The sequence below is a fragment of the Platalea leucorodia genome (assembly GCF_965183815.1).
Source record: "Platalea leucorodia genome assembly, chromosome: 4".
Classification (NCBI taxonomy): Eukaryota; Metazoa; Chordata; class Aves; order Pelecaniformes; family Threskiornithidae; genus Platalea; species Platalea leucorodia.
In genome coordinates, this window is record NC_138826.1 from 16,416,031 (window position 1) to 16,428,919 (window position 12,889).

Here is a 12,889-nt window from a genome sequence, read left to right on the forward strand (position 1 = left end):
GAAAATCATTATCATGAGTAGCTCAGAGTCAGCATTATCCCACTGGATGACCAAGTGGTCTCACAGTATAGAATTCGGTCAACACAGATTCCCAGAAACAGAAGGACAAACAGAAGCAGCTCTCAATTGGGATACCTCTGTTTATTTTCTGGATTATTTTTTGAGAAATACTTGGAAAGCTGCGACCTCCTGTAGATCACAAATGGTCCTGGTAGACAACAGGACAAGGTGACATCAAGGAAGAGAGCAAAATACAGAGCTCTGCAGGACTGCAGGAGAGCCTGAAGCATGTGCCTACACTGTGCAGTCCTTACCTTGGGAAGAGAATCCACCATGCAGAGCCCTCAGCACAAACTAAACCCAGAAAATTTAACACAACACTTCAGAAAGAAGAGATGCTCAAGTCCTTACCGTGAAAATCTCATCATACATCAACACAACTTTCTCCTTCAATGGCTTCTTGGAGGCTGAAGATTTCCGGAGCAGCCCACCTTTCTTCTCTGTTTGGGCCATGCTGTATACCCTGAAGGTAAGAATAGACAAAAAAGGGTAAGGAAACTTGAACTTTTCTTCAAGGCATATCTGACCTGCCTCAACTTTTTCACTGAGCTGAAATACCAATAGTCTCTCACAAGCTGAAAGTAGGGCCTTTAATAACTATAGCAGATAAGGAATCAGACCAAAGGTCCCATCTAGTCCTGTATCTCATTTCAAAGAAAAAAGCAGAAGTCCAGACACAGGCAGATACAGAATAAGCTCCTTATGGATTAATTTTATTAATTCTTCTCTGCTAGAAACTGATTCATGATCCAGACCAATGCAGTTTACATCTAGAAGAGTATGTATTTTTTAATCTCACTGCATGAACTGTGATACTTGTTATCAAGTGGATACCCAGTCCTTTTTGACGCTGGTCAAGCCTCAAGGACATCTTGTGACAAAAAGCTCCTGAAACTGTTTGAAATAGTCTTTTCTTATCTGTTTAATTTGCTGCCTACCAAAGCACTTCAAATTCTGCTTTTGCACTCTGCGGCGGCATCCAACACTAGGAAACATTTGGCTGCAAAGTCTCCCTAAAGCACTCCTGCCACCCTTGCTTATCTCTACCTCTGCACCTTGGCATGCCTCACCTGTGCCAGCTGCTCTGCAAATCAAGCCAGAGAAGAACCCCAGCCTCAAGAGCATCTCATGTGGTTCAGTTTTGGGAGGAGGATGGAGGAACACAGGGGAGAAGCTTTGCAGGGATTTTTTTTTTTTAAACCAGATGAATTTCCTGATCCATTTGACAGAAAAGGGCTTTCTAGAAACACAAACAGGTTTTACTATAAGTAATTGGTGTCTCATGCTTACTCGTTATCCTATTAAAAAAAAAAAAAAGGAAGTATCGTTATTACAAAACAAGCTGTTACAAAAAGTAACAACCATAGCTGTAGTCCTGAACCTTCTGTGACAGCCAACCCATCCCAGGGGCTGAGAGTCAGAACACGACTTGCCATGTACCCTCAGCCTCGTGTCTGGCGCTACAAAGCACATCACCACTCTGACCTTGCAAATATATATCTTTCTGCAATCACAGGTTTTGTGGCAAGCACCGCGGCTTTAGCACTGTTCTAACCTCCTCTATCACTGCAACACTGTCAGAGGTACTTAGCAGAAAGGGAATGCCATCCCTTCTCATATCCCTGAGCTCCCAACCTTTCTCCCGTACCTCCAAAGGTAATTACACACACAGCAGCAGCATACCTCAGGCAGAGGCTTGACGGGAGTCATGCTCCAGAAAAACATGGGCAGGCTCTTGTGGTAGCTGCACTCAGCCATGCTAAATTATGCATAGAGAGGTAAGTTCACTGCAGTCAGCATCTAAGACCCCAGAGCTTTCTGAGCTGGCAGCCATGGAGACAGCTTTGGATTTAGCCTCCATCCCAGACTGCCTGAGCCCCTTCCACAACCACAGCAGTTTAGATCTGTCTTTCCCTCAAAGAGCAAGTTCCAGCAACTACTGAATGCCAGTTCCAGATCTCTTCTACATTCTTTCCACTGCAGACAGCTTTTGATTGTCCTAAACTACAACTATGCTCTCAACTAGGACTCCCAGGGTCCCAGAGTCGGTTATTCAGACATCCATCCCTTGAGCCGCAACTCTCAGTTGTAAGTGTCAGGAAAACATCTTTGGGCCTGGAGAAACAATGCTGCTGCAAAAGACCCTACCCGAGGCGTGAAGGGAAGGAGCTTTGCCTGGATGGGAAAGCAGAGGGTAGGACAGAGAGAAGCGGATCTCACACCTGAAAAGCTGATATTTATATAGAAAGGCGGAGAGGCGCTCTGTCTTCCCGCTAGAAAGGGAGTGTGCACAGCTGGCTGGTTAAGGGCTGGTGCGTGTGCTGGGGTGAGAATGGAAACAGCCCCAAGACACATTGACAGAAGACAGCTTAGCAACTACTGCACCATAACCTTCTGTAAATATCAAAAGTATTCCTGTAGCCTAGTAGGTCTATATAGCCAACTAAGATGGAAAAAGGTTTCAGTCTAAGAAACGAAAAAGAAAACATTATTCAATCATCCTGATAGCTTCTCTTTTACAGACTTTGCATTATTTTTAAACTGTCATGGGAAATAAGACATTATTCTAATTAGAAGCATAATTGGAAACAGAGAGAAATCTATTAAAAACCAAATCAAGAACGATGTCGCTTTTAGCCTAGCAATACAAATCTTACCCAAGACTGCACAAAACAATTTCCCAACCAGAATCGTAAGTTTCTGAACCTAAAGCAGCTGCCAGCCCCAGCATACAAACACATCCATCAGCGTGCTTCTAATTGAATTACAGCTAATGAATCCCAATGTCAAAACTAATAAACTAACTCTCAGTGCTTCTAGGTCAGCGTTCTCACAGCAAATGTGTATGTGAATGGGAAGGGATCAATACGCTCTGCTTAGTCCCTGGACTCTGAGAGCTGCATTTTAACACTTTTCCTGCATTTCCAGGAAGACAGAGAAATCTAAATCCCACAAGACACAAAGACTTGATGCTGGATGAGCATCAGAGGGATCGCATGATCATGTGAAAAGTCTAGTCTCTGTCAAAATGGGACTGGAATTCATATTCTCTCAACCAAAGCTGCACAGAGCACATACAAAGAAGACTGCTAGAGGCAAGGATTAAATAATGTTCTTGTTTATAATTTGCTATTCTACAAATGAGTGTATGAAAGAGCAAGGGGAGAAAAGTAAAAGTCGCCTTTCATGCCAACACTTTATTAGGCTGTGCTTGTTTCATAACCTATGATGATGAGGCTGTACAAATGGCTTTTTCTTTTCACTTTATGCAATTACATTTTCTAGATGTCATAAAGACAGAAAGAGGAAACTGCATTTTGCTAATGGGGACCTTCTAGGCAGCTGCAGAAAACAACAGTTAAATGTGCAAAATATTTATAAGTAAGTTGTAGAGGTGTCAAATTATCAGGACACCATGACAGCTTATGAAAACGACGACACCGAATATAGTTAACAATTATCCTTTAAACGCATCACGTTTAAAAAGCATCAGTGCATTTTCCACATTTCAGGTTCAAATGGATAATTTATTCTGTCAATAGGTCAGTCCCATTAACAGATGCGGCTAAGTGAATCCTGCTGTAGTCACCGACTGCAGAGGAGAGCCACCCCTCAGGGCCACGAGAAGCACACGCATGTGGATTTGTAGAACAGCAAGTACTTTGCTGTGCAGCAGAAGACCCAAGATGCTTCATCTGGGACTAAAAGAAACCTCGACAGAGCACGAGTCTTGGCAGCTCAAAGGCAGGAAGATAAAAGCCACAGCAGACAGAAGTTCAGGCAGACTCTTACTTTATCTGTCATCAACCCCAGGATCAGCTGATCCAGTCAGGAAGAAAGGGATGAGCACATCCAGCCACCCACCTCCCTTCCATTTCATTCCAGAACTCACAGCAGATATTCCAGCCACACATGTGACATTCCGATGAACGCATCTCTGTTAGTTTTTCATTAGAATATCCACAGGAAAAACAAACCGGACATTTTGGGTCTGAGATTGGCTCAGACTTGTGTACATTGAAAGCTGCTCCACACTGTCACTCAGCTCCTCGACAGACTTATCATTATTCCACAGATCATCTTATAATAGCAAAAATACTACTGTAGAGAACGTAACACTAATGCACATCTACACTATAATGACATCAGGATCCAAAACTTGTAACTTCTGTAATCTTGCATGCAGCGCATTGAGCACTGTATTTTGCATTTAATTGCCTAGGCTAACAAACCTGAAAGTTTTCAAGACTACAGATGCATATACACAACCCCACATACAACCAAACAATAAGTGTATTTTTTTCAGTGTAGACCCCTCAAAAAAATATACTGTAACACTTCTTGGCTAAATAAAAAAAAAAAAACAAAAAACAAAAAACAAAAAAAACAACAGATGACCTAAAATGATATTTTCACATATTGACTTACTTGGCAAACCATTTATTCCCTGTCTGAAAAAGGTAGTGCAAATGATGTAATCCATATTAGTTTGTTAATGCCAAAGCCCTGGACCTCAATCAATATTTATAAAGACTCTGAATAAGAACTGAGATACTTTTGCTTTTAGAATCCAATGTCCCTTGACTTGCCACTGCTACTAAGATTGGACTCGCTTCTTTAAATACTTCAAGGCTAGTAATTGCCCCCACCACCAACTGCATGCGCTTGGGACCCAGTGTGATTACGCTTTGCCTTTCAAGGTATTTTAGAGGTATATCACTCAAGTCTAAAGGAAAGTTGTTCAAAAATTACCTTGATTGTGCAAGAGAGGGGGATAAACCCCTGCCTAAAAGTTAACCTACAGCTTCTACAGCAACATGTTATAAACCAAGTAGTCCTTAAACTCTTCAGTGAAGTTCCAGGAGAAGCTTGCACTTAATCCGCATGATGAATCTGCAGAGTCAATATTGGACCTGAGCAACAGGCAGTTAAAACACAGGCTCCAGCACTTATCCATCACTGGGAGCAGTAGACAGCCTGCACCCAGCACCAGAGTTTATGAACCCCAAGGCATAGACAGTGCCTTGACCCAGTTCAGGCTCCAGTATTAAAACTGCCAGGACCACCCAGCAGCAGCCTGGCAGGACCACTAGTGAAAACAGAGAGAGGAGGAACACGTTGGGCTAGATTTGGTCATGGCTTTAGCAACCATCATGACCAAATTCCTGCTGTAAGCCCTTTTGCAGCTTATTCTCCGCCAACTCCTGCGTTGGCGGTTACAGTTTGTGCTAGTACATCCACGCTGCTTTTGTATTTCATCTGTTCTTTACAACCTTATTTCTATATTGTCCATTGGAATGAAAACTGCTCAGACTGTACCTCCCTTTACAACAGTGAGGTGCCCAACCCACCAACAAGGGAAACAGTAATGCTCAAAGCACACAAGCCTTGGATCCATCTGGCAGAATTTCCAGGTGCCTTCATTCAGTATATAACGAGAAACAGATTCTGAGGGTGTGCTGATGACAAAAACCCACAGAGATCCTACCTCTTTTTCCGCAGTACCAAGCAACACAGCCTCCAGCACGGTCCCAGTACATGCGTTTTTACTAGCAAGTCCCTCCGTCCCGCTCAGAGCGGTAGCAGTGTATGTTCTTCCACATAGTACAATCTGAAGTTACACCACTACTGGCCTGTTCTTCCCCCCCTTAAAAAAAAAAAAGGAAAACCAACTTCCTAATGCAGATACAGCCACAGACTACCTCACACTACACCTGCTTTAGCGACGATATAAAAGAATAACATCCAAGCTACATTTTTAAGACTTCATCCGTAATTGCCTTTCATTTCTATCTGTCCAGTTAAAATAACACCCAATCCATCAACTTCACACCATTAACTAATTAAGCTTCTTCCTGTCAAGTCCATCTAGACAAGCATCACATGCTTCCACCTCCATCTGTTCACACGATTTTTCCAAATTAATTTTTTCATTTCATCACGTTTCCTTTCCATATGCCTGGCTACAATGCCCAGCTCTCTCGTGTCAGAAAGTCTCTTTGGGTTTTCACTTTTCAAGCCCTTCAGAATCCATCCCACCTAGTTCACCATGAAACATTCCGCACTGCCTCTACACTCCCACCTAAAAGCTCATGCCACTCGGAGACCTTTTCAGATGTCTTCCTTCTGAAGAAAAACACTCTCCCTGCAACCTTCCCCTGCCCTTTTCCCATGGCTTCAGCTGTCAGCGTGGATCCAAGGCCCAGGCTGAATACAGCGCAGCTGCGTGACCTTGACTCCGACTTCTGAGGAAGCTGCTATGTTCTAAGAAGCTGCACAGTAGAGCCACGCCAAGATAAGAAAGGTAGAGCTGCAGAGAGGTAACGTTTTTGAGATATGGACCACTAGTTGCACAAGCACTCAGGAGGAAAAATGCAAACATAAAAAGGTACAAGTCCTAAAACAAATAAACAAAAAAACCAAAAAACACCAGGGAGCCAGAACATAGCAACTCAGCAACTCTGGGCTGCAGAGGCTGACCCTTCCCCTCCTGAGGGATGTCTGTGTGGCTGCCTGGTGTGTTCGCAGGGGCGGTGAGCAGATGAATGCTTAGCCTAGCAGCTCATTAAAGCCTCACTGTTTCTTTTGTGCATGCTAGCCAATAACTGTTTAATATTTTTACGCTGTATATACCCCGCCTGCCGTCTCTTTGCACACAGCAAAAAGTGCCCTAAGTGATACAGGCAGAGGATTAGGCTATTGGAAAACCAAATGATGTCCTTTCCCCCTCCAAAATTCCTCTTAAAAATTTTTGTCACACTTCCTACCAGAGCTCAAACAGCTGGTGAACTGCAATCACCGCATATCGCAATGATCCAAATTATCTTCTTGCTTTGCATATTCCACCCACCTGCTCAGCCCGAATTGGCTCTCATCATATATTCAGATTACAGCCTCCGCTGAAGAGCAAACTTTCTTACAGTGGCATACGCAACAGGGTTTTGACTGAGGCTGCAAGCTGGCTTAGGTAGCAAGCTGCCTCTGCTTTCAGCATAATAAACAGAACAAGTTCCCACTCCTTTACCACTGTTTACTGCTCCCCTTTGCTGTGCCGATACAAGTGCTTGTAGGACGGGGGTGAGGTCAACCAGACCCTTAGGATGAGCAATGATAACAGAATAGGACCTGCTCGTTCTTTTTCTAGACAGGGTTAGCCTGAACCCGAGCCGCTCCAGCAGCCGGCTGACGCCGCGGCCCAGCAGCAGCTGCGCCGGCAGAGCCGAAGGGCTGGGCAGCCCCGGCCCACGGCGCCAGGCCTCCCCGGGCCAGCAGCGCTCGCTGCGCCGCACCCACAGGCACCCGCCGGGGCAAGGCGGCGGTAACGCCTCGTTACCGGTAACAGCAGCGCTGCAGGCAGGCGCGGACAGGGCCGACAGCTCCCTCAGCAGCGGCTGCCGCGAAGTCCCCAGGGGGCGGCCAGGCCCCGGCAGGGCGGGGCGGGCAGCGAGGGGCCCTGACACAGCCCGGGGCCACCGGCCCGTGAAAGGGGCTGCGGCAAAGCGGGCTTCGCCGCCCCCCAGCCCCCCCCGGCAAAGGCCGGAGTAAGCCCCCAGCGCCCCGAGAGCCGGGCCTGCGGCGCACCCCGGCGCGGCCAGCGGCGGGCGGGTGGCCGGGCTCCGCCGGCGGGAGACGGTTCACGGGTGAGGCCCACTCGCGGCGGGCAGCGTCCCCGCCCCGCGGAGACCCCCCCCAAGGCGGCAGAGCCCCGGTGCCGCCCACCCGCCCCGGGCCCGGGCCGGGGCCGGGGCCGGGGCGGCCGCTGAGGAGGGGCGGCGGGGGGCGTGGCCTGGCCCCGCGGGGTGGGGGGGCCGCGTCCCCCCCCATCCCCAGCCCTTACCTGCGGGCGCGCCGTTCCCCTTCCCGCTGCGCAGGCGCCGCCGGCCGCGCCGCGCATGCGCCCCGAGGGCGGCCGTGCCGCGCGGTCCTAACGCCGCCGGCGCCCCGGGTAGGCGGGGGGGTGCTGTCAGCGCCGGGTCTCGCCGCCCGCCGGTTCCCCGGGCGGCCCCGGGATCGGTTCCCGGCGGCAGCGGCAGGCGGGGCGGGCAAGGGCGGCGGCGGGGAGACTCCTCCCCGGGCCGGACGGAGCTCGCCTCTCCCTGAGGACGCACCCACCCCCCCGGTAAAGAATGGCCCCTCCGCCTGCGAGGCCTCGCAGGCGGCCGCCCCCGGGCCGCGGCCCCGCCGCCCTCCCCGCACCGGCGACGGAAGTAGGAGAGGGGCGGCCCGGGCCGGCGCGGCGCGGCTCCGCCCGGAAGCCCGCCGCCTCGTGATTGCGCAGCGCCGCGTCCTACCGAACCGAGGAGCCGAGCCGCCACCGGCCCGGCCCCGGCGGAGGGGCGGCCCCGGCCCCGGCAGGCAGCCGCCGCGGCAGGTAGGCCCCGCGGGGGGCCGGCGGGAGGGGGGTCCCGCGGGTGCCTGGGGAGGCGGGGCGGCGGGGGCTCCCCTCGGGCGGAGGCGGGGGTGCGGCAGGTTCCTCGGGGGGTTGGTGCCCGCCCAACCGGCTCGCCGGGGGAGGAGGGTGCCCGGGGGTCGGAGCGGCTCCGGGGACCGTGGGGAAGAGGGGGCGGCGGGGGGTCCCGGGCGGGGGCTGCGTGGCAGCGGGAGCTCCGTGCCTCTGCTCGGCCTGGTGCATGCTCTCGGTGACCAGGGCGGGCGCCCCGAGATGAAGCCGGCCGGGATGCTGCGGCAGGTCTCCGACTTCAGTGACTTCAGCCGAGGCCACTGGCTGCAGGAGCTGCTGTGCCAGGGAGAAGAGCCCAGCCGCGTCCAGTCCAGCCCCGACGGGCAGCACCTTTTGGTCGTGCAGAAGAGCCGGCCGCCCCCCCTGCCCCGGGTGGTGGCCTTCCAGCGCCACGGCATCGGCGGAGCCGATCTGGAGAGGAACTGGCAGCCGCCCCAGCCAGCCCTTGTGGGACTGCTCTTCCTGCAGAGCCCTCTGACATGGGGCTCCTGGGTACTGGCCATTGTGTGGGAGCACGGCCGGGCCGAGGTCTGGCACTTCGTGGTGGCCGTGGGCTGGCAGCTGCTGCAGACGCTGGAGCTCTGCCAGGGTGCCCGGGCACGAATCGTCTCCGTGTGCAGCCAGGGAGCCAGCCTGGTGTGGTGTGAGGAGAGGCCTCCCCTGGACGCCCACTCGGACATGAGCAAGTGTGCCTTCAGGTTCTGTGTCTGCAGCCGGGCTCTGGAGGTGGGGGAGCAAGGCGTGCGGCTGGGCGCCGTAAGGATAGTCCTGCACAACAGCCCTGAGTACCAGGTCCTGGCTTCCCCCCAGCACATCTTCCTGGTGCCTGCCGCTGCCAGCTTTGCCACCACTTCTAAGTTCCTCCTTGTCTGGCATCCCGAGAAGGCAAAGCTCACCATCACAGCCCCCTCTGCAGGCTTTGTCCACAGGAAGGTGCTGCACTCCAGCAGCGAGTCGGACTTCAGGAAGCTCCTGCTTGGCTCTGTGGGTCTTCTCTCAGGTTTGGCGCCCCTGGACATTCACACCTCTGCTGTGTCCAACAGTGGGGGTCTGCTGCTGGTGAGCACTAAGGGTGCTGTGAACATGGTGGAGCCAGATGGGACACAGAGGCATGTCTTTGACCTGGAGGGGGGTCCCCTGGCCCAAGGAAGTCCTGTCCGGCTGAAGACCTTTGGCGGCATCCTGGCCTGTGTGCTCTCTGGGGTCCTGTACCTCATCGACCAGAACAGTGGAAGGCTCATAGAAAAGAAAATTCTGAGCATGAAAGAGGTGCATTTCCTGGAGTCCCCGGGAGAGGAGGACAGCATCCAGCTCCTCACTCAAACTGGCATCTACAGCTTTAGCTTCTCCAAACCTGAGGACAGCAGCAGGCCTGAACCATGCCTGGTGGAGATGGTGTTCGAGGAGGCCTGCAGATACTACCAGAGGAGGAGCCTCAGCAGCTCCAAGCTGACGGTGGAGAAGTTGAAGAAAGGTGGTGTGTTCCAGGCTCCCGTGGCCCTCGCTGCCATCCTGCAGCACAGCCTCTGCCAGAAGCAGAAGCCAGCCCGAGGCCTCCAAGAGACTTATACCAAGCTGTTGAGCACAATGAGCCTGGAGCTGCAGAGCTACATGAGCCTGGAGCTGCTCAAGACCTGCGTGGTGTGTGCCCCGGAGAGTGAGGTGGAAAGCTACTGCGAGGAGCTGGTGGAGCAGGAGGTCAGCCGCATTCTGCACTCTGACATGGACAAGGACAACTTGGCGTACCTGAACTCTGTCTTTGCCTCCTTCCCCAAGGCTGCCTGGAAGGCCACAAGGAGCTGCCTGCAGCTGCAGCAGAATGGGGACGGCCTCTTGGTAGCCAGGGCCACCCCGGAGGTGTGGAAGAAGGTCCTGGGAGGGCCGCAGCAGGAGGAGGTGGGTCAGAATGGGGTGGTCCCACTCTTTGAGCTCATCTGCGCCTCCTTCCTGAGGTTCAGACCCAAGTGGCTGCCCAGTTTTGTGGAGCTGACCCAGCAGTACGTTAGCATCTCTTGGGCATACAGCAGCAAGGAGGGCCCAGAGGGACGGGTGCCGCTGTACAAGAGAGCGCTGGGAGTACTGGCCAGGAAGAACAAGCGGAGCGAGGCAGATGATGAGATGGAGCTCGAACTGCTGCTCTGCAGCAAGAGGCCTAAGGCCGTGCTGCAAGCTCTGCACCTTCTCATCCGCCTCAAGCAGTGGCAGCGGGTGGTGGAGGTGGCAGAAAAGTTTTCCAAGCTCAGCCCCTTGCTTAACAAGGAGATATTCACCACGCTGCTGGCAGAGTTTGCCCAGCACCGGGAGCTGGACTCTTATCTGGACATGCTGTGGTCACTGTGCCCCGCTGAGCTCACTGCCTCCGACATCCTCACTGTGGTCCTGCAGCACCTCCCTCGCTCCCAGGAGGACCCAGCGCCCTTCTCCAGCGAGGGGAACCAGCTGACTGTAGGCTTGCTCAAGCCGCTGCTGCAAAGGGTTGTGCAGCGTCCCTGTGTCCAGGACGAGATGTACTCGGATGCCTTGCAGAGCCCCATCTTCCCCCCTCCTACCCCACCCCGAGAGCACAAGATCCCCTCAAAAGCAGTGGCCGATGATGCCCCTCAGCCACCCATGGCAAGGACTTCCTCCCCCTCGGCGCTGGTACAGGGTGACACTGCGTGAAGGGGGGAAGCACAACGGGATCCCAAGCCTTGGGTGCATGAGGAGGGGAAATCCACATCCAGTCCAGGAAATCCTGCCCTGCCTGGCAGTACAGAAGCCTGCTGCTTTCTGAAGCCTCCCTGCAGCAGCATCTCGAAGGGTCTGTTGGGTGGCTGGGGTTGGGGGATCTCCTCTGAAGCCAGGGCAGGCTTTCTGGCTATTTCTGGCAAGTGCAATTGCATGTGCCCCAGTGGAGGAGCAGATGCCAGGTGCGTTTGCAGATGAAAGTGCTGGCTGCACTATGGAACTACAGAAGTGCTCCCTGCCCAAAGCACTTTGGTTTTGGTTTGCTTGGCTTCTTTCTAACTTCTGCTTCCCTGGTCCTGTAGGAGTGGTGGGCAGGGACGCACACAGTCTTTCCCACCTCCCATTCTCTGCTCAGGGGGTTGGGTGCTGCCTCCAAGCTCTGCCTGTGAGAAACTGGGCATGTTTCTTGCAGTGGGGTCACTGAGTCCTGCTGCTCCGGGCTCAGTCAGATGCTAAATGCCAGCGTGGTGCAGCCCCATGGTACTGGTCGTCCCAGCACACGCGCTGGCAGCTGCAGCACTCTGCATGCTGTCTCACTGCAATTCCTCTGGGATCAGTCCTGTAGCTGTGACTGATTGCAGCTACTTAGCTGAAGAGAGCAGCCTAATTCCCTTATCTCTCTATCCCAGACAGTACCCAAACTCTCTTCTGAGCTGAGAAGCTGGCAGCAGCCTGTGCGAGCTTGGGGCTGGCCCTGCTGCTCCCTTTCCTTTGTGGAAGCTTAGATTATGCTGCAGGACACCCGGGCCCTGTGTTCCCATCTTCTTTACCTTTGCCCTTTGCACACAAAGGGGCTTTGTCAGGGTTGTCTGGCTCATATTGTGCCTCTGTTTGCAAAGTCAGTGTAACTTGAGAGCAGTTGTGCAGGAAGATCCAGGTTCCAGCCTCTCTCTGGTGCTCACTGCCTGGCCCCCTCCTCCAGGAGAGAGACCCTGGCTGTGGCTTTGCCCCAGCATGGGGGCTGTGGTGTGAAGGAGCTGGCTCTTGCCTTGCTGGGCTGGCAGAGCCTGGCTGGGATGGGATGGGATGGGATGGGGGAGATGATTGACCTGCATTAGTCCTCTTGAGAGTGGGGTGAAGTGTGGAAGGCTCCTTTTAAAAATAAAGGTTCCTAAAGCAGTGCTGGGGCAGTGGTGGATGTTTTGAGGATGCAGACTCTCAGTAAGAGGGCAGTTTCGTTTCACTTCTGGTGAAAAGTGGCCAAGCTCAACTTGCCATGGTACTGCCCAGCGTGGCTCACCACTAGTACGTGCTGGGCTTGGAGATCCAGCTGTGCCTGGACAGCCCATTCCCTCCACGGCACTCGGCCCTTTACCACTACGAAGCCATGGAGGCAGGACTCTGCACCGGCAGGCAGGTGTCCATGCCAGAAGGGCCATCCCAGGCCCTGCATGGTTCAGCAAAGGCAAGCCCACATGTTGCTAGGAGCAAGAAGACCTACCTGGGCTTCACTCCCATCCTCTCTGCAGCTGCTTGGTGCCATAAGCACCCCCCAAAGGGCATCGGGGCTTCTCGTTGGGGGAGTTGTGGCTGCAGGGTTGAGGAAGGGAGAATTTTTTCTCAAGAGCTGCAGCTTGTTCCTTTGTTCCTGGCTGGAAAACCAGCAACAGGGAGCACCAGCCTGGCCCCAGTGGGAGTCTG

General features: G+C 53.2%; 2 protein-coding genes across 14 annotated transcripts in view; one reads left to right on the plus strand and one right to left on the minus strand.

The window, feature by feature from the left end:
- Positions 1 to 12,848, minus strand: part of ARMH3 (armadillo like helical domain containing 3) — a 132,698-nt gene extending 119,850 nt beyond the window's left edge. For 8 of the 13 annotated variants that reach the window (XR_014227906.1, XR_014227907.1, XR_014227908.1 and 5 more), the window contains exons 1-2: positions 12,690 to 12,848; positions 412 to 523 (exon numbers count right to left, since the gene is read on the minus strand). Coding sequence is in view for 9 of the 13 variants with exons in the window: in XM_082309471.1 (XP_082165597.1) it covers positions 412 to 523; positions 12,690 to 12,751 (174 nt within the window). In the remaining 4 variants the exon portion in view is untranslated. Of the gene's footprint in view, positions 1 to 411; positions 524 to 1,130; positions 1,234 to 1,743; positions 1,766 to 6,910; positions 7,350 to 7,897; positions 8,047 to 8,351; positions 8,374 to 12,689 lie in introns of those variants that run through there. The other 5 variants (XM_082309469.1, XM_082309466.1, XM_082309468.1 and 2 more) reach the window with 5 other exon arrangements.
- HPS6 (HPS6 biogenesis of lysosomal organelles complex 2 subunit 3) lies at positions 8,295 to 12,200 on the plus strand. The gene is made up of 2 exons (XM_082309478.1): positions 8,295 to 8,431; positions 8,708 to 12,200. The coding sequence occupies exon 2, from the start codon at positions 8,723 to 8,725 to the stop codon at positions 11,180 to 11,182; it is 2,460 nt and encodes an 819-aa protein (XP_082165604.1). The 5' UTR covers positions 8,295 to 8,431; positions 8,708 to 8,722; the 3' UTR covers positions 11,183 to 12,200.
- Positions 12,849 to 12,889: the final 41 nt, after the last annotated feature.

What these genes read in the sequence shown, in the direction of transcription:
- HPS6 (XM_082309478.1), top strand. Translation starts at nt 8,723, where the DNA reads ATGAAGCCGGCCGGGATGCTGCGGCAGGTCTCCGACTTCAGTGACTTC.